Raw genomic sequence first — 26199 nt, 5'->3', positions numbered from 1 at the left:
GAGGTAAGGGATTTTTGGATCATCCTACGAAGTGGGACCCACCGGCATAAAAAGTTAACGATCTCTGTTGTGGGTGGGGGGTGGGAATATCACTACGCCATATAGAATCTCTGTTTTGTAATGTTTTATATAAGGTGGGGCCGGTGCAAATGGCAGCCCATCTTTTCCCAAAACATAAAGTGTACATATAATTTCTCTATAGATATAGATACAAGCTCGTATCCGGAATTTGGAAATGTCTCTAGAGATTTTATATGGTGTAAGCCCTTATAGTCCCTTACTTTTCAAAAAATACTGTACAGACCACACTATAGGATGATCCGAACCGTCCAACTGATGAGCCACAATGTAAATAGGTTGTGCCCAAAAAATCATTTCCATAGGATGATCCCAACCCTCTGATCTATAAAGATTCTGCATATTATGGAACCTCTATAGATCGGGGGGGCTAGGATCATCCTATGGAAATGATTTTTTGGGCACAGCCTATTTACGTTGTGGCTAGGGGTGTAAACGAGCCGAGCCGAGCCGAGCTTGGCCAGGCTCGGCTCGGCTCGTTAAGTCAAAGATTTGGCTCGGGCTCGAACCAAGCTCGGGCTCGGCTCGGCTCGGCTCGGCCAGGCTCGCGAGCCTTATCGAGCTTGGGGTGTAAAGTTTCGCACATGTCAAATGGCGGTAGCAAAAGCAGAAAAATAAGAAAAAACAGTAATCATTACAACCAAAAAAGTAAAATTACTAACAAAAAGTTTAAAGCTATGACAATTACGGGGAAAAATTAATTTCTTCGCTGCCATCTGTGCGTTTTTGCTTTTTTGTGTGATGATGTTGACAACACAGTTGCGTTTTTCTGCGATGATCTTGACAACACAGTTGAATATTTTTTTATAAAAAATGTGGGTTTCTTAACGAGCCGAGCCTGGCCTAACTCGGGCTCAGCTCGTTAAGCTTAACGAGCCTGGCCAGCCGGCTCGTTAAGGATTCGAGCCGAGCTCGAGCGAGCTTCCGAGCCCGAGCCAAAATTGACACCCCTAGTTGTGGCCCATCACATGGACGGTTTAGATCATCCTACAGTATGGTCCGTACTGTACTTTTTTGAAAAATAAGGGACTATAAGGGCTTACACCATGGAAAATCTCGTCTTTAATAATTTGAAAATTACCAATATACCCTCGACAACCACATGCTCTTGTACGAGCCAGATTTCCATGACCTATACTCCACATCAAATTGATTGCGATCTTCTTTGTCATTATCTCACCCAACAAAAAAAAAACTACAACTGCAAAAGTGCAAAGTACCAAAATACCCTTTTTCAAAATTTGTTCATGGCTGGACAATTACAGCAAACTCACCACCATAAGCTTGGTACAGGACTAGTAGGACCCACCACTATGGCCCACAGTCCAAAATCATATCAGCCACTCAATATCCTAAGTCCTAACCACACCATCCGATCAAACGGCGTATGAATCAACCATCCAATATTTCATTCAATCAATGCAATTAAGATTTTTGGATCCACTGTGGGGCCCACTTATTGATTTGTCCACAGTTAGTAAAATAATAATGGGCCCAGATCATACTAACACAAATAAAAGGACTTTGTATGTAATTTTGAATTAGAAATGGAAATTTCCAAAAATGCACTTCTAACCGTTATCCCATTGACGTGGAACAGTCTTTGTTTTTTTAGACTAACACTTAGCAGTATGTTCTATTAATGGTGTCACATACAACTATTTTTTCTATCTAGGAGAATCTCTCAACATCTCATCATATCTTGTCCTCTCCTTTTTTTTCCTGCAATTCCCAACAGTTTTTTCAATTCAATTGGTTTTCTCTTCCTGGGTTCATTACCATTAAAATAACAATCTCTTTATCTGATTTGAAAATTTGAATTTTATTGTGAGAAATATTAGCTGCAAAAAATAGTAACAAGGAGGATCAGATATGTTTCTACAACGTCTTTCTCGTTGCTATTCGCAGAAGCTTGTGGGTAGAATTTTCTTTTCCAAGGTCAGATTTCATTTTTCATGATTTGGGTTTTTTTTTTTTTTTTTTTTTTGCATTATAGAAGAATCATTAGTTTTTTTTTGTTTAGTTTGCTTATTTTGTTGATGGGTATGGTGAATTTGTTGATCAGTTGTATTAGAGGAGGATGATCATGATTGATTTAATAAGACCTGCAAATAAAAACTTGATCTGTTTGTTTTCCACTGCAGATATGGAAATTTATGCCATTAAACATTAAAGTATTTCTTTATACAATTTAATATTTGATACAGACCCTCCACAATCCGATGAAATTTATGTTATTTTGGATCATTTCTATGTGAAATCTGAAATTCAATTCATCAGTATTTGTTGGGTTCATCTCAGTGAATTCGTCCTCGAGTTCTTTCTTTTTTATGGTTATTTCAAGTCTGATTAACACATAGCTTTTGTTCAGCAGCGTCCCCTGTTTCCCAATATAGTATTGATTTATCCATTAATTTAGAGAGGAAATAATCTATATAATGCTCTTGTACTGACTATCCATGAGCATGACTACTGTTTTCTATGTGCTTCAAACATATTTACAATTTTTTTCCTATGATTCCAAAAAATAAAAAATAAAAATTCTTATCTGTGTAAGAGAAACTGGTACTCACTAAATTTTTATTTGGCATGCCATTTGTTGGAATTAGAATCTTTCTCAGTGTTTTTCTTTTTCTTTTTAGCTAATTTCTTGCATCCTCTTTCCTTTTTTGTTTCTTTGAATGATAGAATATGTTGATCTCACCATTGGATTGTCTATGTGGTAGATTAAGCAAGTTGGTTGATGGGGCAAGTAGATATATTAGTAAATAAAATCAGATCAAAATCAAATCTTCTGAGATTTGATTTGATTGGCTTAGATAGAATAATTGGGTTAGATTAGGCTGAATTAGATTAGAGTTATCTCTTTCCATTGTTATCTAACTTACATTCTATGTTCATCTTTATGTACCCTATATAAGCACTTGCTATGATCAATGGAAATCATACAAGAATTAGTGAAATTACAAAATTTATCATTTGAAAAATCCAATTTCTGTATTTTCAACCCATGTAACATACAACTGCTGCACTTAAATGAGTGGATTGAAAAGGGATGGATTGAATAACAAGGGAAAAAGAAGTTTAAAGTACATTATTCCATGAATTTTCATGGGAGGAGAACTAATGATGATTTGAAAATAATGGAGAAATTTAACAAATGAGTTAAGGGCTTGTTATTTGTGATATAAGTATGGCTACAAAATCAAATTAAAGGGTAGGCACAAATAGGATAGGCTAGATTTCAGATCATCAAAAAAGAATTCTGTTTATTATGTTATGTGGTGCATTTATAAGTCTGGGGCTTGTGAATGTTAAATAGGGCACAAGCTTCTCCTCTACACTTGTCGTGTAATGCTTGAGCTAGTTGTGAATTGTCACCCTGTAAAAATTGTTGACTTAGTGATGGTCCTAACTTATTTTTATTCACTAAATTCCATTAATTTGTGTTTTAGGGAAGTTCTAACGTTGTACAATTAAAAAACTTCTTATTAATGCAGGTATAGGATCTTAGCCAATGGGTAATTTGATTTGATTAGTTCAGTCTGAACCCATGTACTGACACATCAACAATGTAGGTTCAGCATTTCTTAGGACTTGGTTAATTTGTTCTAGAAATTCCAGATATTTCTATGTTTATATCAGTTCAAGACTAAGCTTTATAAGTGATATAGGGGATGCATACTAGTTATCATTAGGAAAACAATGAAACAATTACCAAGTTTACCTTCAATCAGAGTGTTGGTCAATCATATCCAATTTTCCTAAACATACCATTTAGTTGTAATATTTTTAAGATTGGCATGCTAATTCAACCTAACTACACGATTTTTCATTCTTTGGAACTTGGAAGTGTGAAATGGTTAAGAAGTAAATCTTGATGTTTAACATATAACCTGTCCAGAAGGAAACTTGTACCGATCTTCCATCCAAAGGTTCCTTTGATAGTTTCTTTTCACATTTTTATTGTTTATTGTTTTTCTTTTGTTTTTTATAGTATCTCCCTTATCTGGAGATATCAGTAATCATGAAATGAGCAAGTATTAAACTGAATTAGAATGATCAGATGCTGTGATTATCGCATACCTTTGGCTAACTGCTCCATAAGATTTACGCTTTCATTTGATTTTGATCATTTTTTCAAGAGGAATCGAATTAGTAGAAATTCTATTGATTTTCTTTACCCGTACATCTTCGCAGCTGGGAAATTACTTTTCCTATACTTCTCAAGCTGCAACTTCTTTGCAACAAGTCTCTGAAACAGCTACTTCAGATACTTACAGGTGACTACAATAATGCAAAAATTATCTATAAAATTATAGAAATGTCCATAGCGTTATTCCCCACTCATTTCATTATTTCAATAATCTCAGTGTCCAAAACGTGTGTTACCTTGACGTTTTCTTCTTAGTTATATAAATGTGGAAGAGACAAGCCAGCTTAAAGGTTGAGTAGATTTCTTTTGAGCACAATGTATGAATGTGGTTTCTTCTGTACATATCATACTTCTGATTCATGTTTATGTATTGGGAACATTCTTCACTCCTTTGCATTTAAAGTGGCTTTCTGTGTGTTACTCATTTTGATTTCTATGTTAATGTCTATAGTAAAAGTGCTAGGTCCTAAGTGTTGCTTATTTTCTGATCTTTCATCATATTATTTTGAATTGGTTGAGATCCATTTACTAAATCTTGAGATTTAGGATAGAGTAAATTTCTTGTAAATTTGAGTGGAACATTTCTAATAATGAGATTGTGCATCAGTGTCCCTATATTACACTCAAGATAATCGATGACTTGATGAAACATCACACGCTTCAGACACTGTCATGTCTTCTTCTGGCCTTTTCACCCATCTTTTCCTTTTGGGATGAAGATTTTCACATTATAATATATATTTGGTGAACCAACTCCCAACCTCTTCTATTGGATTTGTTTACTTGTTCAGTACCTGACTAGTATGAGACATGATTATTACGAGTAGTATCTCTGTCTGTACTTATTTTGTAAAGTTTCCTCAGTTTGGGAGGGAGATGTTATCCCCTCATTCATCAAAGTGTGTCATTCATGGTTATGCTGAAAACCAGAAAGACTATAACTAGTTTGATCCCTCGCACTCAACTAGTCACATTAGTGAATTCTGCCATTTTTTTCTTCATTCTTAAAAATTTGCATGTATATGCTTCAGGTCATCCCGATATTTTAGATTTTTTTGTTATCTACTTTTTTTTTTGTTTTATTTTTCTACCATTATTAGTTATTGATTCTTCTATAGAGTCTTGCAACTTCTGCTGTTCATAATGCTTCCCTATATTTGTCCATCTTGTTGGCATGGAAAATATATACTGTTTTACTTTGCACGTTCCTTGCTGTATGGACCTCTGCATGGTTGGGTCCCCACCAACCCATACCAGTCTGATCTGGTTCATTAGATTATATGTACCCCTTCTTTGCTTCCTATGGTTTTCTCCACGATATTAAACACTTCTTGCCACAGTTCTTTCCCGGGTGTTGTTGCCATATTCAGTTTTCTGTCTAACTTGCTATCGACCATGCAAGATGGTAAGGATGCACATACCAAAACAATATGAAAAATACTAAGCTATTTGAAAGGGTGTCATAAAGCCTTATTTATGACACAACAACATCTTTTGAATGGCATGCAAAGAATGCTTCAACTGCCAGACCCTAATGATTTCAGAGTACTGGATTCATTAGGGTTTGAAAATTCTTAGGATTTTTTTTCCTTTTTCTTTTTCTATTTACTTACTGTGATAGGATTAGGAAGTTTTGGGTAAGTCATTTTGTGCTCTTTTATTAGGTAAGTTAACCAAGTAATAAGTCTTTTTTCTTCCTCAACTCGTATTTATGAAACTATTCAATATTTGATTTACGGATATCAAAGAACTTTTGGAGTTTCAGAATTTCAGGTACTAATTTTGAATTTCCTTAACTATATATACATATCACTGAGAGAGACAATTATTTGACTAAAGTACCGGTGTTGCAGAGTTTCTGCTAAAGCAACTAACCAAATTGTAGACCTGTAGTAAGCCTCTCTCAGTACGAAATCACATCCTTCTTTGGGATAATATGAGCTCTTAATGGATCCTAGCATGTTCTAAGATATTTTGATCTCTTGTTTTTAGTTGTGCATGTAAAAAGTTTTTTGCATTTTGGATGCTAGTTATGCAAAACATATAGTTCATAATTAGAGGGGATTTTCAATATAAAACCACTAGTTAGTTAACTGAGTCATAAATCATAAACTATGTTATATAAAAAGTTCTTTAGTATTTTCGTAAAAATATAAAAATGATCTGCCCAAATCAACCATGTGACAAAAAACTACCAGATTTAGTCAATTATCATGCTTAGCATCCCTATGTAGTAATAAGTAAGAGCTATACACAGCATTCAAACCAGTCAGACATGAGAAGATGGCGAAATATGTAACCTGAAATTATATTTTATCACCATTCAATCTGTAATATAAACTAACTTCAAAACAATTAACTCTCAGGGAACCTTTAGATCATTTCAGTGTTGAACATATAGGATGATTCATGTACTATTTCTATTTGAAATTCAAGCTGAACTGTAAAGCATTCAAATGGTTAGAATCAAATCATTGGTTTTGAACTGTAATCGTAAAATTAACAGCACTGCCAACAGATTTAGGATACTGATGATTTATTTATATTTTCTATGCCATTGTCCAATTATTTGATTTATTTCGAACTTTATGATTTTAGATCATGAAAATGATAAGAAAAATAACTGTGCCGGCTGAAATGACAGGGGTTGTGATGACTTGGCTAATGTGAACTGGGATGAGCTTGAATTTAGTCTTGTGCCCACTGATTACATGTATGTCATGAAATGTTCTCGAGATGAGAACTTTTCACAGGGTGAACTCAATCGCTATGGGAACATTGAGTTGAGCCCTGCATCTGGTGTCTTGAATTATGCACAGGTTAGTAGAGCCCTTCATGAAATTTGAAATCTGATAGTCAGTTCTTTACATGTAGACTTCTATTCTACCTTGTTTTAGAAACTGACCATCTAAAAATATTTCTCATTTATAAAACTTGGTAACAGGTTATAGCCTTAGATCCTTGATGTCTTCGTTGCCTTCCTTTTTTTGTCATATCAACAGTTTAAGGTGTGCATGTAAGACGTTCTCTCAGCGACATGTAAATATTTGGATACCGATGGTTAGTGATAATATTAGTTGCTAAATTCTAAATTACAGAAACACAAGCAAAGACAGAAACAGAACTCAGCTAACTGTTTGAAACTCTACAAGCCTCAATTTCCCAAAAGAAACCCAATTGATGGCTTCAAGAATTCTCGTCAATTCAACAACATTCTCTTAGCAGTATTATTATAGATTGAAGCAGATTAGAAGACGACAGAGGTTGACCAATAAATCACTAAGTTGAAGAAACTGATGATGGAGGCAGTGAAAACTGTAACATAAAATAATGGAACTGAACCTCATTTAGACCCTGTTTGTTTAAGATTATGCCAACCGATTATGAGTGCCAAACCAATTATTTGACTCAATTTTACGTCTAAATTTGAGTCCAATAATTGGTTCGGTACTCACAATCAGTTGTCATAATCTTAAACAAACAGGGCCTTAGTAGAGAGGAATGGTATGTGAACATGCAAAAGATAAAAAATTGGATGGTGATGAGACACAGATCCCATGACCTAGAGTTCCCATCACCTGCTAAAATATCAAAGCAGATGGGCCCTCTCATCTCATTGCCATCCAACCTTTTACAGTACGACGACAGGATTCACTTCAACTTTTAACAGCAAGAGAACAATCACAGAACCATATCAAAGTTCAGCAGTGTTACAAGCCAAATCGGTTCGCAACATGATTGATCTTTCCTAGAGGGAAGATCAAGGTTGGTCCTCCTTTGTGTTCAAAAACACCATTTTAAGTTTGAATTCTTCATTGATTTCAAAAAGACTACTTACATGTTATTTATACCAAATTAAAACCCACTTGTCAGTCACCTCAACACTTCCTCTAAAATTCTTACCCAGAAACCCTAACCCTTATCTATAAATCCTACCGATACCAAACCAACAAGAAAACAAACTCCAAAAGCTACAAAATCTAAACTAATTTATTCCACCCCAAGTGGGACCCATCTAGAGGCACATAACAACAACCATCTCTAGAGAAGGTTAAAACAAAGAGGGGGCGCCAATATCAAAACAAGGGTCCTATAATATCATTTCCTAAATTTTTAAACAGAACATGCACTCAATGGCTCAATTAAATCTTGAATAGGGTCTCTTCGAAGGACTAAAAGCATACAGAAAAGAAGATGGTCGGCTCTTGCTCTTCCGCCCTGAAGAAAATGCTCTCCGAATGCAAATGGGTGCTGAAAGATTATGCATGCCATCCCCCTCCATTGATCAATTCATCCATGCTGTTAAGCAAACTGTCTTGGCTAACAAGCGTTGGGTATTTACCAGGCCTTATTTTTCATTACAATTCTTGTAATTTTGTTGATTTCTGATAATGGGTCTAAGATAAAATTCAATTTTCTTTCTTTGTTTTTTAAATTTATGAGAACAGGTGCCTCCTTCAGGAAAAGGGTCGTTATATGTTCGACCATTGCTCATTGGAAGTGGGCCTTCTCTGGGTTTGGCCCCGTCACCTGAGTACACATTCCTGATTTATGCTTCCCCTGTTGGCAACTATTTCAAAGTGGGTTTTATTTGTTTTGATTTTCTTTCTGTTTTTTTTTTTTTATATGTTGTTGTTGGATGTTATGTTATGACCCACTTCGACGGAAGGATCAATCCTTTGTGCACAAAGACACACTTTCTTGAACAAAGTTATTTATAGAATACCCACTTGACAAACTCGCACCCAAGCCAATCTAGATAACCCTTATTCATTTTTTTCCCTCTGAATGGCAAAGAATTATATTAAGATCAAGTACAAGGCAACAAAGAATTAATGCACAAAATTAGTCAAGGTGGAAGGAAATTGAAAATTTTCAGTCCATCTGTGAGACTCCCTCCTTGGCCAGTCTATCAGCCTCACTATTCGCTGATCATCTTACATGATGAAAAGAAATAGAAGTACCAGCCATTCGATCCATGATCTCATCTATCCAATGAGAACACCTCCGAGAATGTCTCGACTACCTTTCACCCATTTTATAACATTCAAGGAATCACCTTCCATTGTAACCTGATCAAGAATGCTGGGCTCAATCATCCCAATTCCTTGGTGAACCGCTCTAATCTCCACCTCATTTGAATCTGCAAATCCAATCGTGCCAGAGAATTCCCATATCGTTGTTCCATCGTGGCTTTGCAGGTACCTAATCCAGCTGGCCCACGGTTCCAGGGCCTAGAACCGTCGAAGTTTAACTTGTAATGTCCCCGTTATCTGTAAGACCCCTATCCATACCAAACAACTAGAGAGAAAATACCACAACATGTAAACTAAATTATTCTACCTAAGTGGGACCCAGCTAGGCAGGTTACATGTTCCAATTTTTGCACATGTTGATCCACCTCATCCACAATCTCAATGTGAGGTTGTGTTGCATTAGTTAGCCTTTTTATTGAGGTGATCATTAATCCCCAGAGGCAACTGTTTTTGAACCCAGGTCTGTCTTCCAACATTACAGGCCAATCATCTCTTCTAGAATGAGTTGTGCTTCATGTTAAAATTATTTGTCTGGCATATAAAGAAAGGGAAGTGATAAATCCGCCCCTTTTGACTACTTGGGACACCCAACAGCAGTGTATCAATGACTGCAGAGGGGGTGATGTACTTCACGTCAGAAGGATTCAATGGGGCTGATTGCCACGTACACTGCTGCTGGGTGTCCCAAGTAATCAAAAGGGGCGGATTTATCACTTCCCTTTTTCTATCCCTTCTGTAGTGTTTGAATTAATTATTTTCCTTAATGCATTGTTTGGATTGAAGGAATTTTTTGGAAAAGTTTGGGAAGGAAAAATATTTCTGAAATTTCCTACTTTTTTTTACACTTGAAAAAAGATAATTTGAACCAATCCTATTCAATTTTTATTTAACCATAATTATATCATTTGCCTCTAAATTAACCACAATTATATCATTTTCCTCTAAATTTTCTCAAGAAATTTTTTTTCCATAAGAAATGTTTTCTTTCAATCCAAACAGGGTCTAAGGGTACAGATGTAAATTGCACCCTATATTTATGTTACATCAGAGTGAATAAATTACTCTTTTCTTTGCAAATTTCCAAATTAGGTTTGTGTAATTTTAAGATCTCATCATGTTAGTGATTGAAGATTTTTTTTTTCTGAAAAAAATAATTTCCTCCTTAACTTTCAAACATTTCAAGTTAGACCTGTCTTTTATCACTAATGACAGTTTCCTTGTGTTTCCTCGAAATCTTAAGACCTCATTTTAGAGTTTAAAGGACTTTTTCTTTAGAAAATAGTAATATTGTTTTTGTGTCACTTGATTCTTGTATGACTTTTGGATGCTTTTGAGTTTTTGAACCATAGAGATGCCACTTATCTGACCAAAGAATACTGATAATTTGGTCTTCATTGTATAGGAGGGTTTGTCACCCATTAACTTGTTCGTCACGGATGGATTTCATCGGGCCTCTCCTGGTGGGACTGGAGGTGTGAAAACAATTAGCAACTATGCACCAGTAAGAAACATTTTCCTAGTCATTATTGCAACTGTATTTTTAAAATCGATTTTTTTTCTTGTTTAGTCTTTATAAATTATTGTAGTCGCTGTATATTTGAGAATCAACTATTTACACTTTAGTTTTATTGAAACTGTGCTTTTAAAATTATACTTTTTTTCCTATTTGGTCTTGATATATTATTATAGCCACTTTATATTTGAGAATCAACTATTTATAGTTTACTTTTATTGAATAAAATACTATTCACTTAATTCCATGTGGAACTCTAAAGCTGCCAGCTTATTAAGAAACTCTAAGGCTTCCAAGCTGTAACACCATGCAAAATGGTGAAGAGAGTTTCAGGGAGTGGGTATTCTTCATTAACTAAAAAGGGCTCAAAGTGGCTTAATATCTACTAATAGGTAATCAGTCTAATGGCAAATGTTTTTGTCACCAAAGATTAGCAATGGTGGATACGGTCTTTGTTGTTCACATTACGACTGATAGGTACTTTTCGTTTATTATTTAACAACTACTTCATCTCCTTTAATTTATGAGATAGAACCATTTACGATCATGAAGCTTCATGCCTTCCAATTTCGATAAAGTTATACATCTCAATATTATTTTTTTCCAAATAACATTTAAGTTGGTTTATGAATCATTTTCCATGGGATTTGACCCGAATTTTATGATTTGAAATGTAAAATTTAAGATTTTAGCACCACATTTTACACCTCAATATCATATTAGAATTAATGAAATAATTCTTCAATATCCATCCTTCTTGCTATAAATTTACAATGGTTATTTGTAAACAAGAGAATGTATTCATAACAAAAGATGAATCTAGTGACAAAGACAATTGAACGGCCCATTACATAGACTCCACTCCTATGTTGTGAATGATGCTATAACATAATATGAAATTCGAATGCACCCACAAGCACCAACGGGGCTTACGGTTTCCTAAAGCTTACGGTTTCCTAAAGCTTTACTGATATAACCAACCATCGGCAAACAAAAATTTTGTGAGGTTTTATAACAATTGCAGATATAATTTGATTCTTTATTGTAGCACCCTATCTGGATCTGATGTCATATCCTCTATTCCTTTTCTTTTTATCATGTGTAGGTTTTGAAGGCACAGGCTCAAGCTAAGAACAAAGGCTTTTCTGATGTCATATACCTTGATTCTGTAAACAAGCGGAATCTGGAGGAGGCCTCTTCTTGTAACATTTTCATTGTGAAGGTATCACTAGTTGAATAGTTCCCGGTTTTAGTTGATGTTAATCATAACTCCATTTTAATCCTTGTCTGAATTGATTTGATGAAAATATTGCAGAAACTAATAATCAGTATATAGCTCCAATTTCTTTCTGGTGCTTAATCAAAAGCATTGGGTTTGCAGTCCCTGTATTTGGTGTGAAAATCAGATTGGTCTCAGTTTTCTCCACTTATTAACTGATTTACAACAGCAACGCCTATCAATGGATGTAATTTAAAATTTATGGTTTATTCAAACATTAAAAAGGTGGAAGTGAACCTCATACAAAGCCAAAAAGCATGTCTAGGCAAACTACATGGGAAACTGAATTTTGAAGAACATGTGTTTTTAAAGAGAGAAAGGTATCTCTGCAAAGTTTCAAGAACATATTCAAGCGACTACCAAATATGTGATTGATGCCGAGTGTACTGAGAATGTCTCCCTTTAAAGATCACGGACTTTTAGATAATGAGGCATGGCTGAAAAAACCCAGTGCACCACAATCTCAAGTAATGAAAGAGAAATGGAAAAAAGGAATTACATCTATTATTTATCACCATGCTTCTTAAGGTTGTCTGCTGCAGGGTAGTATTTAGTCGCTGCATTATGTAAATGAAGATAGAAAGTATGCCAAATTCCGCACCTGATGCAATTTTCATTCTTTCACAAATTGAACTCAGGGTCTTATCTACAACAGATGTCTATCTATACTAGAGGTTGTTCCCTATCTGGAATTTTATTCATGATAAGTATGGAGGTTTTAAATGCTGGTTTCGGTATGTCATCACAGAAATGGAAACATGTTATTTCAGTGAAAATCCTGTAAGATCATACAAGTTTATAGAAATGTATGCGAATGATGAAATTTAATATGAAACTTCGGAAAATGCTAGAATAAACACAAATAGACTCTTAGAAACTTTTAAAACTGAGAGATCTCTAATCTCTCAAAATAGGATCAAATTTGATGTGAAACCAACGACAAGATATGATGCAAGAAACACAAAAAAACAAAGCAAGAAAACACACAATACAATGTACCTACGTTCATGGGAGAGGACAGTTTCACTATTTTGATTAGGTTTACAAACTCTCTTTTCTTCCCTCTCAGTCAATAAAATGCCCAAAACTTTTTTCCACCTTTAGCCCTAATATGTGTCTTATATTAATACCGCTACATTAAGAATTACTAGAACACCCTTATAGTACAAACCGAAAATTAAATTTTCCTTCTCAGGGGCTGCCTAGGAAAGCTTGGCAGGGGCGCCTTGCCCCCTGCACAACCCATCTCGACCCACATGTGCGTTGTGCAAATTAGTCCGCCAGGGTGATGAATCACTGCTGGGATACAAGACATCTGCATGATAGAAACCATCACACAATCAGGCCGATGAAGTTTCTTACCCAATGTAGAAAAAAGACACTCCATTCATTAAACTTATAAAGAAAGTATAATATAATGAAAGACACTATAATGATGAAAATTTAAAGGATATTCTAACAAAAAACAGAATTATTAATGAAACTTCATTTTGCCCTGACTGGGATGGGTGTTGATGTTTCTTATCCAATGAAACTGCATTGCAAGTGTAAGGCTTTCGTTTGCATTATTTCTAATTCAGTCTTTCATGAACTGACAAAGCACATAAAAGTTGATCGTCATTTCGTTCGAGATCAAGTGACTTTCAAAACTAGGGGTGTCAAGGGACCCAAACGGTTCAATGGATCCAGAGGATTCGATTGTTAATGGACAAGATTGAGCACAACAGTTTATCGTCATTTCATTTTCTCGCTTTTCATTTTGATTGACGATCTCTCTCTCTCTCTCCTAACCCTAGCCCTAACTATGTACAACATAAGTAGGACCTAGGACACTCTGATGGAAGATCCGACTCGAAATGGATTGCGGCTCTGAAAGTAGGATTTGAAAAGCACTCCGAAATGGATACGACCGATAAGGGATCCAAATGATCATGACCAAGATAGAGAATTCCCCATATAAATAGAGGAACCTACCAAAAAGATACTCCGAAGGTTCGGGATTGAGAGTTTGAACAACTTTTCATGATGTCTTGGGCAAGCTGGACATGTGTGACATCTATGCATCAGCTTGAGAGGGTGTAGAATCAGTAGGGCCCATCATTGTAAAGCTAATGCATGTGTTTATTTTATATTTTGTGAGGTTATACTTGTAAAAAGGGCATTTGGAGATTTGTATCGTGTTATGTTTATTTCACTTAAGTTCACTTGAGTGACTTAAGTGTGGGTCCTCTTTGGGTTTCCCCCTTTGCACAAATTAGTAAAGCTATTCGTGGGTTGGGGTTTCCAAGCACATGAACACTCTTCCCTTTCTCCACTTCTCCCTTCATCCTCCTCTGTTCTCCCATCATCTTGATCCTCTATTATTTCCTTCTTTTCTATTGCATCTCTTAGCTGCCTCACATTCCGCCATGAGGTAGATTACAACAAAACTATATCGTTGCATAGATGTCTTGTATTCTGGCAGTGATTCATCACCCTGGCGGACTAATGCGCACGACGCACACGCGGGTCGGGGTGCGAAGGGAGCAGTCCTGTTTGGGTTCCGGGGCAACAGAAGGAAATCCAATTTTCGGTTTACGCTATAAGGATATTTGAGTAATTTGTTGATGTAATGGCATTCATATATAAGCCACATAGTAGGGTTATGTAGTGTGAGGTTTGTGCATTTCTTGGCTGAGAGGAAAGAAAAAGAAGAGTTTTGCACCCTAATCAAAATAGTGAAATTCTCTTCTCTCGTGGACGTAGGCACACTGTCAAACCTCACAAATCTTGCTTTGGTTTTTTTTATGTTTCTTTCATCTCATCTTTTCTTAGGCTACACATTTTGTTTGAGCCTGTTTTGACGGACTAGAGATCTCTCGGTTTACAACATAAATGTTGAACTGGTAAAATCAAAGTTTTTTTTTTATCTTGGATACGTAGAGACCGTGATGTTCTTATAAATTTTGAGATTTGCCTTTTTTCTTTTTTAGTGTTGTATTTTGGGAAATGACGGAGGTTATAGATGATAGGGGAAGCCAAGTAGGTTGACCAATGTCAGTGATCTAGTAGTCAACCGCGAAATTGTGGATTCAAGCCAGCTTACCGAACGAAAAAAACAATTGGTGATGGCAACTGCGTCATTATTATTTGAATATGATTATTAGGTCTTCCTCTTTCTGTTCACCGTTGTTTCTTGCCGTTACCAGTTCCTCACCCTAAACTTCTCCCTTCTTGGTTTTAAATGTTTCTCAACACTCAACTTCAATTTCAGAAATGTACCTTATTTGCATTCAATTAACCAATTTTCTCATATATATATATATATATATATATATATATATATATATATATATATATATATATATATATATATATATATATACTTTTTTCTACCACTTACAGGGTAATGTTATATCAACTCCACCTACACATGGAACGATTCTGCCTGGAATCACACGAAAAAGCGTCATTGATATTGCCCGTGGTTGTGGATACCAGGTAATTAGCCTTCAATGAGAGAATTTCTGATTTTATTTTAATTTAACCTGCCATAAATCTGCTAAAGAAGAGTCCTGTATCAGAAACTTTGTAATTTCTTTTGGCTATGCGATGCACTTTTCTCGTTCTCCACTGACAAGATATTTCTGGACCACACAAAATTCATGTCTAACAAGATATATTTCTTTGAAATATTAACAGCTTGTTAACCCAGTAATCGTGATGATCAATAGGTAGCTCTTTAGTAAACGCATTGCTTGAGACGCCTTTCAGAGTGATCTCACCATCTTCCACCATTATTGCACAAAATGAAAGCCAATTTCAATGCAGGTTATTCATGCATGAAATATTGGATTTTGAGGAGTGTATGCCAAACCAATGATAACACTTTGTTGTAATATGATTTGCTTGCCACATATTTGCAATTCATGTTACCATAATTAAAACATGAGAAAAAAGAACAAATACACTTAGTGCGTGAGGTATGAGGCAAAAGGAGGTCCTGGCCATGATGGAGTTGGCAGCAGTCAATGATGCTAATGTGTTCCCAGCTGAAGAATAGTGTCCAGGAAAAGAGACATATCCATACCTAGGAGGAGGTCGAGGTAATACATGCTTAAAATTCTACTATAGAGTATAGCTGAAAAGGACTGGGGCCTCTACCTTGGCCACGACCTCTTGATGACAATTGTTCATTTGAGTAATAAACTTAATAATTATCAGCAAAGGATGTTCTATATGATTGCTGTTTTGGTTGCAATTTGTTATGAGAAATTAATTGTCATGTTGGAGTAGTTGAAGCCTAGAAAAAGGGGGAGAAAAAGAATGGATACGCAAAGAGATGCTGAATAGTGTACTTGTCTCTAGGAAAACTCAATGTATATCAAACATTATCCTTTTCATCAAAAGGTTGTTGGAATGGCAGGAAATTGGTCACACACACCATGTTATTCAAATAAACTGGAATGGAGGATAACCGCTTCTTGCAGTTCTGTAACTGATTGCGAAATTGTTTAATATGAGATTTAGACTATTGTGCATATGATTCATGTATATTCTTCCAAATTTCATGTGAAGTAATCGCATCAAGTGCCTGAGCGAGAATTTACAATGAAAGAGTTGAGTTTATCCATGTCAATTCACCACTTCCGGTGGATGCTACAAATTCAGGACTTTTTTCGCACTTAAGGCCTTTATCTTCCCCTTCACTTATAGTTTGCAAATACTTTAGAGGTGGGACATGTGAGCCAGCAAGATGGTCTAATATCCCCTTGTCCACAAGCAATAGGTAGGATCTAACCCTTTCAAAAGTGATAGGTTCATGGCACAGCCTGATGTTAATCAATCTGAGGAAGAAAGGAGAAAAAGGAGGAAAAGGATAAAGATTGAAAGGCATGAAGAACTATAGAATTGAATTGAAGATAAGCAAAAAGAGAATAGATTTCCATGGAAGATGGAACAGATAAAATAACAAGGATGAAAGAGCAAAAGAGAGGTATTTCATAGGAGTGGAGGAGCAAGAGTGTAGGTCATTCAACCGAAAACATAGAAGGGAAAACATAAGCTTCGACATGTAGGTAAATAAATATAAGGAGCCGCACCTTGAGAAATTGCATGAAGATGCCAATAAGCCTAATATAAGTGAAGAAAATGCTGAAATGCATATTTTTTTGAAATGTGATGATTTTATTAATAACTGTAAATATATTACAAGCATGAGGACAAGGCGTCCCACCAAAGTAACACTTTTACAGCTAAAGCACCGCCGAAACTACACCAAGTTTCCCCTTTCCTGCCCCGTGAAGGATATAAACCTCGATGGCATTGTAACAGGAAGAAATCTGCTATACAGTAACCAGCAACCAGATAATTCTCTAAGCACAACAGAGCAATCCCTAAATGCCGCTATCCGCCTAATCACAGGACCCGCTATGGATTTGCGGCTAATTTCAGCCCAATCTTGATTCCATGCCTCTTGATTAACTCCTGTTATCTGTCTCCTTTGCCCCAGTATTGAAGCCGTCTGCAACAGGAGAATGTTTCCACCCCTGATTACAACACACCTCTACGATTGCATTAAACAGCCATTTGGATGTTCATATCTTCTCTCTCCGCGCCATCCTTTGCTAATTCATCGGCCTCTTCGTTCCCAGATCTACGCTTTTGTTGTAACTTTGGTGCAATGGTTGCTACCAGGTCTCTAATTTCTGAGATAATATCTGCTAACGCCTATGTACCTACCGCCTTATTGCTCACCCAAGATATCACGTTTGTTAAATTCCCTTCAATAATCAAATGGCCTGATCCATTCGCCGTGAACCATTTCAATCCCCATAAGAGGGCTCCCTCTTCCGCCTTATTTGCATCAAAGACGACCTGAGAAAGATATAAAAGAAGATGCCGATTTGAGTCCCAAAAAAGTCCTCCACTACTCGTTAGGCCAGGATTTCCTTTTGAGCTTCCTTCAAAGTTGAGTTTAATCCACCCACTTGGTGGCAAGCTCCACCTTGGTGTTTCCTTTTGCTTTTTATTTTTTTCAAATATTATTTTCTTCCAAATCCTTAGGATCTCCCATACATTGTAGCTAGATGCCTCCTTGCTGTTTTTAGTCCATGCTATGAGATTAGATTTGATATCAAACACTAGTCTCCCCCAGCTATGGATTTTTCTTTAAAAATGTGGTTGTTTCTCTTTTTTCCAAAGTTGTCAAATTATAGTGTATGGTACCAATCTCCACATTGCCTGACCAACACCCCCAAACGAACCACCACTCCACTTTCTTTCCCAAAGTTTCTCATCGTTGTCATTCATAACCGATGGGCGAAGGTGCAATGTACACGCAAATGATCCACACATTCTTCATTACTTGAGCTGAAGACATCAACTCACCATTTGCATTTTCCTTCTTTTGTGGTGATCTCACTTGTTGATTCTTTTCCTTGCTATTGTCCAAGCAAAACTACCACTTTAGGTGGTGCCTCTGCTTTGCAAATCCATAGACACCAAGAGCCTTCCCTGTTCAATGATGGAAGCCTGTAGAAGAATGAACGAACTGAGAAAGAACTATAAGGATTTGATATCCAAACGCGAGAATAGTAGCAACAATTAAGATGGGAAAGAAGAGACTCTAGGCTATTAATTTCGCTATCTTTAAGGTTTCGCCTATACCTAAGGTCCCAAAACAACCTCTCTCACTCAAGTAGTCATTTTAGCCTCCCTATATGCGGCAACTAGGAATAGGCTTGGAAATGTATGACACAATTCAGACTCTCTTAGCCAAGGGTCTACCCAAAACCTTGTCCCTCCTCCCTCCCCACTACAAACCTAACAAAGGGTTCATTTGCAGACCTGGACTCACGTATAGACTTCCATGCACCCCGAGCCTTCTTTCCCTAAAGACGTCTACGCTCCCAATCCCCCTAATCCCACCCGTATTTGTCTCCAATCACTTGATGCCATAGTGATGACTTCTCTTCCTAAAATCTCCATAGCCATTTTCCAAGTAGAGACTTGTCTCTCATTTTTATGTTACCAATCCGTAGCCCACCATATTTCTTCAACAACCTTACTTTTATCCATTTCATTAGATGTTTATGCTTCCTATTGTTCTCTCCTCCTTCCCATAAGAAATCTCTTTGTAGCTTTTCCATTTTCTTGCTCACTTTGGTTGGAAAGAATGTTAATATGGATGAAAACTTGCAACTATGCACCTTAGGTGCAAGTTAGAAGGGAAAAAATTGGAAGAAGAAACTCTTTTCAATTTTCTATTATATCCTTAATGGAAGAATTTTAAATCATTTTCCCGCAATATAGATCAGGTTGAAGAACGCCCCGTATCAAAAAATGATTTGAAAATGGTCGGAGGAGGTGTAAGAAGATGGTCGGAGGACTGGCAATGCTGACACTGCCAATATCACAATTTCAGCTGGCGGAAAATTTGTAGAATATGCAATCGATCTGTGGCGCATCTGGCATCGGTGGGGGCGGGGGGTGCTTTCAAAAGAAATCAAAAGACAGACAAAGGAATTAGCAAAATCTTCCCTGCCGGTACCTCAATTTCGAGTGGCGAGAAAATTGTCGTTGGTGTCGCCGAAGTAGAACCCCTTCCAAATGGGTTCCTCTCTCTTTAACCCGCCCCCTAGCCACTCCGGTTTTGACCCAGATGGATGATGATCCATGGCCTGACACGGGCACTATCTCTCACAAGATTGAAGGATCCCCGATATTTTGCATCTCGGGTAAGGAAGTGAATGCTCGGATGGAATCCCTAAAGTCCCGTTTGATTGGGAAAAGGAAAAACCCTAACGGAGCTTTAGAAAACCTTTGGTTTTGGGCAAAAAGCACTTGGAACATCCCATCGCTACAATGCCCATGTATTCTGTCGGAAGACGAGCTTCTTTTTATGTTTGACTCTGAAGTGCAGGGTCTCAAGGTTCTTTCTAATAGTCCTGAATCCTTGGCACCTTATTTGAGTTCGCTTATTCTGTGGAAAAAGGAATTCGTTCAAGTGGAGGAACCTATGTGGGTCAACCTTTATGGCATCCCCTTACATGCTTGGGCAATATCAACAGTGGAGGCTATAGGAGGTTTACTTGGTAGAGTCCTAGAAACAAAATTGGAAGGATATGATCAGCATTGTATGAGCTTTGTCTCGGTCAAAATTCTTGCTTCTCGACGGATCGTCTCAGGTTCCTTTGCTGTAATTAGAATTTTAAACCATGCCTATAGGATTGGTATTGAAATCTCTGAGAATTCTGGATCACCTGCCCCTTTGGGCCGACGGGTGCCTTTAGTCGTTTGGATTCGGCCCCGATCGCGGGGCTGGGTCGGGGCCCCGTAGACTTTTCCGCCCCCCTCTAGTTTCAAAATTCTAATTCTAATCCTCTAGTCGGTGTGGGCCAGCCTGGGCCTTGACCCTCTTTTGGGCTTCTAGGGTTGGCTTCTAGATTTTTTAGGGTCTCTGGCTTTGATCTTTAACTTTTTAGGGTAGTTTCGTCTGTTTCTTTGTTTGGCGTGTTCTTTCGTCTTTTTTTTTCCGGGTCCCGAGGCGGGGTTCTTTGGTCCTTTCGCTTATTTTACTTTTCTAGATCCTTTTTGTTCTTAGCTTTGTGGTCGCTTCTAGGTTTTTACCTCTGTTCTGCCTCTACGCGATCCTCCAGAGAATCTTCTTTTGCTCCTTGCTTCTCGAAGCGTTTCTCGGTCTTGTGTTGGATCTGGGTTCTGGTCGCTTAGTTTCTATTTTGAGAATGGAAAACCAAGGCACTTCTCCTAGTCTTTCTGTCTCCTATGAAGGTAGAAGATTGTGTTTGTCTATAGAGGTAAGGATTGTAGAAGACATATTGAGGAGGATGGAAGAGATGGTTTATGATGAAGGAAAGGCCGCTATAATGGACCCTTGGCCCAAAGAGGTAGCTGATGATTTACTTCGTAAGCAATGGGATATCTTCAGATAAGAGGCTCAGGAATGCCCATTCACCCTAACCCGTCTCACTTGGTCAAGAGAGATTAGGGAATTCCAATCGCCTCTCATTGCACATCCGTTCTTTAAATTCCTTGTGGCAGAAGAAAAAGATATGAGGAGGCTTAATTGGGAAGCCAACAAAATCGTTGGTATCCGACAAGTGAAAGAAAGAATTGTGGGTAGAAAAATCCCTAGTCATCTGGAGCAAGTTCCGGAGGAGCTTCTCGTAGAAATGCCGGATTTCATGATCCAACATATCTTGGATAATCTTAAGAAGTGTGCGGTTTAGGGTTTCCGAGGAGGAATTATAGTTCAGGCTATCCAGACTTTTTGGGCATCCTCAGAAGGACAGTTAAAAGTTTTTTTAAATGCAGTAGCTAACTTAAAGAAAGCATGTTAGAAAAGAAGGAAAAGGGCTTTGTACGTTTGTCTGTTATATTTGTATGGTTTTCTTTGAAAAGGTATTGGGTATGCCCATGCCAAAATATGTTAATCTCTTGTATTGCAGGCTGGGACTTCTGGTCCCGAATGTAGTTTGAGAAGTAATGAAATACATCATCTTTCAAAAAAAAAAATGATTTGAATTTTATCTGAACATGTCTATGTGAAACACTTTTTCATGTTCCTATGAATCTTTCATGGGTGAGTTTTAAATCATTTTCCCCTAATTGGTCAGATTGAAGAACGCCATGTACCAGTTGAGGAACTGATGGAGGCCGACGAAGTTTTCTGTACAGGAACTGCAGTGGTTATTGCTCCAGTAGGCAGTATAACCTATCATGAAAAAAGGTACATTATAGTTTCTATCTTTCTATTTTAAGTTATCAGAGTGCATGCACCCGTGGTCATGGATAATCTTGATTTACTTTTAACCATGTTTTGCAGGGTAGAATATAAATATGGAGATGGGACAGTTTCTCAGCGACTTCACTCTGCCCTCACAAGCATTCAAGTGGGTCTTGTCGAGGACAAGATGGGTTGGACAGTTGAGATTGATTGAACTCCGAAGTCCTAGAACTTGTGAACATACTGATATAGAAACAATAAACTGCTTTGTTACATGTCCATTGTACTGTAAATAGTTGTCTTGTGCAGATTGCATTAGGAACTTATCTTGCTATGTTCAATAATGTGGTAAGACCCAAGTGTGATATAGATTGATTGAAGTCCAAAGACCAAGCACTTGTGTAATGCAGAACCCGAAAAGAGAGACATGTATTGAAACATGAACTGCTTTGTTTACTTGTCTCTTGAACTGTAAATATCTCTTTCTTGTACAGATTGCATTGGAAACTTCTCATAGCTATGTTCAATAATGTGGTGAGATCCCAAATGTGATTGATGTGCTCAGAGCGAAGAGGGTAATGTGCCAATATGGCTCTGGTTCAACCAGCCCTTATGGCTATTTTGATTACATTTAAGTAGCCTGTAAGGGATATACTTCAAGCAGCTTCTATAGCATTCGACATGCAATTTCAACAGTTATCGTTCTCAAGTACCATTGATGCGTATTGTTCAGTAAAGCACTAAGGCTGTCTTTCAAGCAGACTCCCTAGCTATCAATCCCGCCTTACCTAGGATTAGTCTATACGTCGAAATCATAAATTTTATATTATAATCAACATATGTAATTCACACTTAATTAGGTTATTTTACATTTACTGGCATGTATGGAAGGAAGAAATATGAATCCTATCTAAAAATAATGAAAAGGTATGTATAATCCAATTGAAAATGTTAACAAATAATAAAGAAACAATTCTAAATAACTTGTAATCTACTCTACCATCGATTAAGTTATTCCAAACATAGAAAGGATCCTAAACTAATGAAAAATATCTTAAGCATGGAAAATTAATGTGCCCCTTGTATTTCTTATTTTATTTCCCTTGAAAGAGCCTAAGCATGTTCTTTTATATAGCATTAAGTCTAGGGCAGCAAATTAGAGGATATATTTTAGCACATTTTTGTTTCTGCATGATTTGGTCGTAAAGCCATATCAAACAACAAATTTTACTATCAAATGATTGTTTTTAAAATGAACATCATGAAATCCTGTCAAATGGTGATGGTGGGTGAGGGAGAGAGATTTGGTCATCGTCGTATGAGGGCATCCTTAGGAAAAAATAGGGATGCTATAGACCTCAATCTTGAAGACTGTAGAATCTAATTATAGAAGTCTTTCTAGTTTCCAATATTGCATGAATCCTGATTGCTTACTGCTTTTCTATCATTTGAAAACCTTTACCAAAGTAGCAAAATTTCATGCTTGAAAGCGAAGATCTAGTCTCCTCAATCTATTCTTCACGACTCAATAGAAACCCAAGTTATGATCACATGTCACGGCTTCGCACTTTGATGGTGCCAAAATATGGATCCGTGATCGTGCGGCTGGTAGAGAACCTCCGCTGGATATCTACAATCACAGAAAAGAGGGGGTCAGGGGGTCCGGGCTTGGTCCCGGACGACCACTTCGACACCCAAGTCAGATTTTAACCCAACCAGATAAATGAACAGCAAGATGATGGAGTGGATAACAAAGTTACCAGACTTAACTAGGAGTTCTTTATGGGGTATAAACGATCAAGGATGAGTGTAGAGTCCGGGGAAGGGGAGTGCGGGCGTCCTGCACCCTTTCTCCTCCCTTCCAGTAGTTATACCAGCCTTAATGAGCAATTAAGACCTTTCTTTAATGGTGAACATTCCTCTGGTTTGTTTTCTAGGTTTCCAGTAGACAAGTATCGAATAGTAGATAAAAAACATTTCTCCTTGTAATGCGTTTTTACGTATATATAAGCTTGTCTCCTCTGCATGCAATCTTTTGTCTTTGTATGCCACGTGGACTCTCCTCATCATTTGGGGAAAAAGCTTCATATTCTCGGATTGGTTAAAGTGCTGGTTGCCATAGGAGATTAGTAATGTATGCGGCTTGTTTATTATGCGTGTGGATAACATATAATCGTGATGATGAATAATCATGAGAGATCTTTTAGTGATAAAAAGAGGACACGTGGCGTCATCCTACGGTCATACCGTTTTTCACCCCATCACACTGGTAGGGGTGTTAACTGATAAACTTCGGATCGGGTCCACCTATTCCGTAATCACGATCCGTTCAAATTCCTTTTCGGTCTGATACAGTTCGGAGTGTTCTTCGGATTCTACTTCCCCATGTTTAGCTCACAATACATTTCACATTGGACCGTCCATCGGAGTGTCCTAGTAGGTCCTATTTACATGGTACACAATTAAAATTCTCAGAAGAGCAGACGGGCGAGAGTGGCATCAGTAAAGTTAAAAAAGAAAAAGGAGGATATTTTTGTAAAATAATATAATAAAATCGGATTTAAGATCATCCCATGGGTTTTCATTAGTTTTTTGAAATAATTTCAGATAATATGATAGGGATCCGAAATGTGTCAACGGTTTCTGGTAATGTGTCTAAATCCTTATCCATTTAAGTTCCGATTGGGACGGTCAATCGGACCATATTGGTCCATTGACTCCCTCCCTACGTACAAGTTGACAATTACCTTCAATCATGGCGAAGATCGATTGTTTCTCTCAACATGACAACTGTAAGAAGCTCGAAACCTACTTTCTATTCATGGATCCGGGGCTAATATCGCCTTTCTTGACGTTTAAATTTGATCATTCTATTCAAATTAATCTTGGCCATGACTGTAGTCCGTATAATAACTACGTGCATGTGGTCTGTGCCTACATTTTCCACAAAAGTCCTTAGCTGGTTAGCTTTCCTTTTCCCTTTGAGAAAGATATGGCCTAATGGACACGTCTACCGTCATCGATACACATGTTTGCACATACCCCAGAACCTTGTGTTTATAGTCTTCAGTTGTCTTTATGAAGGTCTAATGTCATTATCAAGTTTTTTTCTTGACTGCATTGAAACCATCATATTTTTTTTTTCAATTCAAAGTTGGGTTATGTCTACACCAATATAGGTCAGCCTTGAGGAAAGTTGGGTTGAGCTGTATCAACTAGAAAATTGTGAGAATATGTGAGAGAGAGAGAGAGGTTGAAAGTCACAGTTGGGTGATCGATATCTGATTGATGGGGCCAAACCAAGGAGACCATTTCCTTCTTTCCGTGTTAAAAACGTTGTGTAATTTGTTTTACTTGTTTTAATAATGATACTCTTAGGGCCCCATTTGGCTACCACTTGGATTTGGATTTGGATTTCAAAACCCATGGATTTGAAATCCAGAATTTTAAAATTCACAAATTTATAAATAATGTTGTTTGGATGACCACGTATAGATTTGGATTTCAAATCTAATTTTAAATTTTTTTTTTTTTGTTTGGATGCTCTTTGGATTTGAATTTGAAATCTAACAAAACCAAAAAGCCCTAAAATACCCGATATAGGGGCATTTCACGCATTCTCCATGATCAGGGGTATTCTAGTCATTTTACCCTATATGGGGGTATTTTGATCATTTTTTACGTCACAAGGGTGTTTTAGTCATTTTCCATGACTTGGGTATTTGGTCATTTTCACCCGGTATAGGTGTATTCCGGTCATTTTGCATGACCCGGGGGTATTCTAGTCATTTTACCTAATATGACTTATTTTTATCATTTTTATCTCATGAGGGTATTTTTAGTCATTTTAATCATTTATCATGAGCCATGGGTCATTTTTACTTGATATAGGAGTATTTCAGTAGTTTTCCATGATATGGGGGTATTCTAGTCATTTTACCCTATACGAGATTATTTTGGTCATTTTTATGTCATAAGGGTATTTTAGTCATTTTGCATGACTCGGGGTATTTTGTTATGGTAAAATGGGGTTATTTCAGTCATTTTGCTTAAACCCCGGGGGTATTCTAGTCATTTTACCTAATACGATGTATTTTGATATTTTTTAATGTCATGTGGGTACTTTAGTCATTTAACACGTCTTTGATATATTTTGGTCATTTTAACCCCTTACGGGTCATATTTAGATTTATAAATAACCTCACGGTGAACGGATTTATAAATCCAAAAAATTACACTAATCGACATGAGGAATTTGTAAATCTTGTGGATTTCACTCATATCCAAATCCAGATGTCATAAAGGCTCGCCAAACACCGAATTTGAATTTAAAAATCCAAATCCAAATCCAAGGGTTTCCAAACGGGCCCTAAGCTATCAAACTTAGGGCCCTAGTCTTCTCTTCATTTT

At 37.1% G+C, this 26199-nt stretch overlaps 1 protein-coding gene across 1 annotated transcript; it reads left to right on the top strand.

Annotated features, from left to right (window-relative positions):
- Positions 1-1733: 1733 nt before the first annotated feature.
- LOC143876154 (branched-chain amino acid aminotransferase 2, chloroplastic-like) lies at positions 1734-22245 on the top strand. Its single transcript, XM_077377837.1, has 10 exons — positions 1734-2016; positions 4279-4361; positions 6879-7053; positions 8392-8568; positions 8683-8814; positions 10673-10771; positions 11889-12005; positions 15447-15542; positions 21680-21792; positions 21889-22245. The coding sequence occupies exons 1-10, from the start codon at positions 1951-1953 to the stop codon at positions 22001-22003; spliced, it is 1173 nt and encodes a 390-aa protein (XP_077233952.1). The 5' UTR covers positions 1734-1950; the 3' UTR covers positions 22004-22245.
- The last annotated feature ends 3954 nt before the right edge of the window (positions 22246-26199 follow it).

This window comes from Tasmannia lanceolata, unplaced genomic scaffold (genome assembly GCF_043159265.1).
Source record: "Tasmannia lanceolata isolate RefF3 unplaced genomic scaffold, GAP_Taslan_0.1 ptg000004l, whole genome shotgun sequence".
Classification (NCBI taxonomy): Eukaryota; Viridiplantae; Streptophyta; class Magnoliopsida; order Canellales; family Winteraceae; genus Tasmannia; species Tasmannia lanceolata.
The sequence above is the reverse complement of the archived record's forward strand: the minus strand, read 5'-3'. Positions and strand labels throughout refer to the sequence as shown.